Source organism: Macrobrachium rosenbergii, chromosome 36 (assembly GCF_040412425.1).
Source record: "Macrobrachium rosenbergii isolate ZJJX-2024 chromosome 36, ASM4041242v1, whole genome shotgun sequence".
NCBI classification, from domain to species: Eukaryota; Metazoa; Arthropoda; class Malacostraca; order Decapoda; family Palaemonidae; genus Macrobrachium; species Macrobrachium rosenbergii.
This window is the reverse complement of record NC_089776.1, coordinates 29,546,721-29,551,185: the sequence shown is the minus strand read 5'-3', so window position 1 is coordinate 29,551,185 and position 4,465 is coordinate 29,546,721. Positions and strand designations below refer to the sequence as shown.

Here is a 4,465-nt window from a genome sequence, read left to right as displayed (position 1 = left end):
TTCAGTTGCCTCCATGGGATAAGTATCAACGTGCTTTTCAGTTCCTAGAGTAAGGATGTGCCTCTCAATCTGACATGGTTTAAAAGCTGTGCATACACAAACTCTCTCCGTCGGTTAAGTTAAAATGAAAGTCCTCCTCGGCCTCTGTAGGCTCATAGGGTAGGAGCTGATCTCTGTTTCTTAGGCTGATAGCCTGTGGGAGGATAGTTCCCAATTCCTATGACACGTGGCCAGTGTGTGGTTAGGCTCACTGTTTAACTCTCCAGTCTGCGGGCTGGTACCTATTCTACTACTGAACCTTTCGGTTTTTTTTAGGACCGTTGCGTTGACTGGCTGCCGGATTTTTGCAGTGACGCAATATATGTGGTATATCCAGAGTTTCAGAAGAGTTATATCCTTTCTGGTTGCCGGACTGTACGTACAACACAATGATATCCTTCCAGAGAAACACTTGTAGGCCGTCTTCCCTCTTATGAATAAATTTATTTATTTCTTATTTCTGCCCATATTCTAAGATTTTAATATTATCAATGGCAAGTACGGCATAGTCGCACATGTGTCCAACGTGTTATTAAAAGAGATAAACTCTTAAAATATACTGTAAATTAACAAAACAGTGAATAAATTTATTCTTGATAAAATTCTAATTATGCTTTGACCGTCATCCTGTTATGGATGTCCATGGAAGGATGTAAACCCTATAATATGTACAGTAGAATACACATACCACAAGGAGTGTCGGAGATAGATTTTGCATGAGGATAACTGAAGGTTCTTCGATGAAATATCAGGCACAAACTTCCTTGTGTATTTTTCCTGTCATGATTTAGGTATGAACGTTTGAAAATTCAGTGGTTTATACTCAGCTCTTTTGACATGATTATATATATATATATATATATATATATATATATATATATATATATATATATATATATATATATATATATATATATATATATATATATATATATATATATATATATATATATATATATACATCCATATATACACATACATACATACAATCATTACTCCAATATATAAATGGTGTGGAATATCATGAGGCCCAAAATGCGCACCTTATTAAACCAAAAATATCGAGCTTTTCTCAGGTGATATCACGTTAAAAAGGCAGATATTTGTTTCCCATGGAACTGATTTTTATTTTTTGCAAAGGACCTTTGTCACGCCAGATAACGCCAAAGCGTGTATTTAAAAGCCGTTCCCTTCTGACGATGATATGCAAAGGCACAATGGAGCGATACGCGCTGTTGTTCCTCTTTCTTCAAATCTCTGTTTCTGTATCAGGTAGGAATTTGGGTGATAATTATAGTAAGGGTGATATTATTATTATTATTATTATTATTATTATTATTATTATTATTATTATTATTATTATTATAATTATTATTATTAATATTATTTCAGTAGATGAAATCTATTCCCATGGAACAAGCACACAGGGGCCATTAACAAACTGCAGCAGTAATTGATCTTGATACAGAGCCAGTGATTTTTCATCGCTAAAGTAGCACCATTCACCCTTTTATAGCACACACTCCCACACTTCCTGCATTTCAGAGTCGTTCCTTCTCAAGACCTCTCTCGCGTCATCTGTACAGCCATTTCAAGGTCTTTCTCTACACCTTCCTCCTGACACTTCTCAGTTATGCACTCTTTTCCCAGCCTTCACTGTCCATTCCTTCACATGACCAGACTTTCAAAATACTCCTATCCTCCTTTCTCCAGAGCTGGCCTTTTCACTATTTCTTTTATATGTGTTCATATTTCCCATCGCCACAATTCTTCTCACTCCGCATAAATTATACAAACATTTCCTCACAACAGCTTCTATTTTTTATTGCGCTCGTACCCATTACCCAAAGTTCATTTTTGTGATGGACAGTAGACTCAAGAACCCCTTTATGCAATTTACATTACTTCCACACAAAACAAAATTAGACTCTTTGAAATCTATTGCAGACCCTTCTAATAGCTTTTTGTTTGACCTCTTTTCTCATCCGACCGTCATCCATCATATTTACTACCAAATCCTTATACGAATCGACCACTTTCAATCTTCCACTAATCGTAATTCTTTGTTCCATCACCTAGATTGCCACTTAACCTTACTTGTGCCTACATTTCTTCTCAGCCTTTGCCTCTCTTTTACCACTTTCCCTTCACTAATAATTACCATTGTATCATCTGAAATGTCTAATATCCTGTCCTGAAACCTTGAGTTTATATCTACTGTCCTTTACCTAAGTTATATCATTTGTCCAATGAACGATATTGAGGAGCTACTGTGACATAATACTCTTGTCTAGGGCACAGTGATTTCACAAACCAGTCACTCTTTGCCTAAATATTCTAACAGACATTTCACTTCTATGGTAAAAATTTTTAATTACTCAGTAACTCATCTTTCTGTACCATACATTCCCAACTCATTCAACATCGCCTCTATAACGATTCTATCATAGGATTTTACGAGGCCCAAACTGCTCACATAATACTTTACAGCAAAAGTTTATCTGTCTTCCTTGCCCACATTTAGACTGTTCTTCCTCTATATGCCCTTCTCTTATGTGCTTTAATTTCTGCAAAAAAACATACCATATACCTTTCCTGGTGTATTAACTAACAGTGCACCAGTATAATTAATTATAACCTCTATCACCTGTAGTTCATTCTCTATCATGTAACTTTGCATTCAGAGCAACTATCACAACTACCCTTTTCTGTTCAGCTAACTTGGGAAGACACGTTATTATTACCATAGTAGCTGTCCTCATTAAAAATATATATATGTATTTATGCAAAAGTCACTTTGGCGTCATTACTCGTTATTCTACCTCCCATTGATAAGGTCTCATTTCCTTCATTTCTATCTGATGTAATATAAGTATATTTCTACTACAGTAATATCACGGTAACTGATGTAATACAGGTAAAGGAATTATGCGCACAACGAATACGATTTCTAAATGGCGATTTAGGTTGTCATTTTAAAGGCAATTCAATTTCTCAGAGCTGTGCCCAGATGGATTCGAGCTGCTGGGTGACCGCTGTTATCTTTTTGTGGAGAATGCTTTAGAATGGCAAGCGGCAAGAGATTTCTGCAGAAGATTGAGTAGCAGTCGTTCAGTCGACTTGGCCGTGTTCGACCTTACTCCAGAGGATTGGTACCGTGTGTTTAGACGTTCTGGACAATTAGGTAAGCCATTAATGCAGTCTTTTCAATGCTGATGAAGAATGCGCTTTTAAGATGTCTACAAGTATTTTCGTACACATATTATGTACACATTAGCAGTTTCATTCACTGTGGGCATAGACCGATCATTAAAAGAATGAAATTTTGTATAAATACATTTGTGTTATATATATCATGTATACACCCATACACGAATCTGTGGCCAGCTAGGTTGTTCAAGATGATATGATGTATATATTTATGTTCTCTTGCATCTGACGACGGTGCATGTTTTTCAAGCAAATGGAACTTAGGAAAAACAAAGTCAGGTTTTAAATAATCGACCTCTTAACAAAGGAAGATTATGTTACTTTATGAAGATATTTTAACCTACTAAGTATTGTTGAATGTATGTAATCCATTTTATACAAAATTTTCTCGAACATGTCTTCTGAAACTGAAACCTTCTAATGACTTTCACATGGAAGAATAAAGATAAAAAGTTAAAGGAGTCAGATTTCCCATAAGAAGTTTCTTTGCAGTGATTGAAAGTCACTATTCCTATTCCAGGAAGCCAAGACTACTATTGGGTAGGTGGATCAGATCACCTGCACAAGGGACTATGGTCTTGGATCGATGGAAGGCCTTTGGATGCTGAGAAAAGTTACTGGCGTGACGAGGACCCTCATGAACTGACAAACACATCATGCCTCGAAATTTACAGAAATAGCAAGGAAGTTTTTCCCAGATGGAAGTTTGCACTTGTTCCTTGTGTTGGATATGAAAGGGGATTCATATGCCAGTATGAGCTCGAAAGATTATCATAGAACTGAAATTTATTGGTACTCCATAATCACAATGGAGTCATAAATAAATGTGCTTATAATTATTAGTGGTATGTTCTTTTAAATCTTCCTTCCTTCAAAAAATGAGCGTAAGTTCATATGAATTTATGTATGCATCTATGAGTAAATACATACATATATACAAGGAGAAAGCTACGTGATAGTTGGGAATCCTTGAAAATCCTCAGCTGTTTCTCAAGCAATATAACATTTACTCATCTGCCGCTTTCTCTAACACCTTCTATTCAGGTCAACACTCTCGCAGAACCAAGAATAACGAGAGCCTTTTACTGTCACTCTTTACACTTGTAACGCATTCGACAGACAACCAAAACTTTCTAGTGTTTTTCTTGGACCTATTAATGTTAATTTTATGGTTATTTACCTTTGTACTCATAGCTGTTGATACCCCGTCTACCCT

At 36.0% G+C, this 4,465-nt stretch overlaps 1 protein-coding gene across 1 annotated transcript; it reads left to right on the top strand.

Moving 5' to 3' along the window:
• Nucleotides 1-1,176: 1,176 nt before the first annotated feature.
• On the top strand, nt 1,177-4,088 carry LOC136825049 (type-2 ice-structuring protein-like). The gene is made up of 3 exons (XM_067081103.1): nt 1,177-1,311; nt 3,038-3,223; nt 3,770-4,088. Exons 1-3 carry the CDS (start codon nt 1,239-1,241, stop codon nt 4,024-4,026), a joined length of 516 nt encoding a protein of 171 aa, XP_066937204.1. The 5' UTR covers nt 1,177-1,238; the 3' UTR covers nt 4,027-4,088.
• Nucleotides 4,089-4,465: the final 377 nt, after the last annotated feature.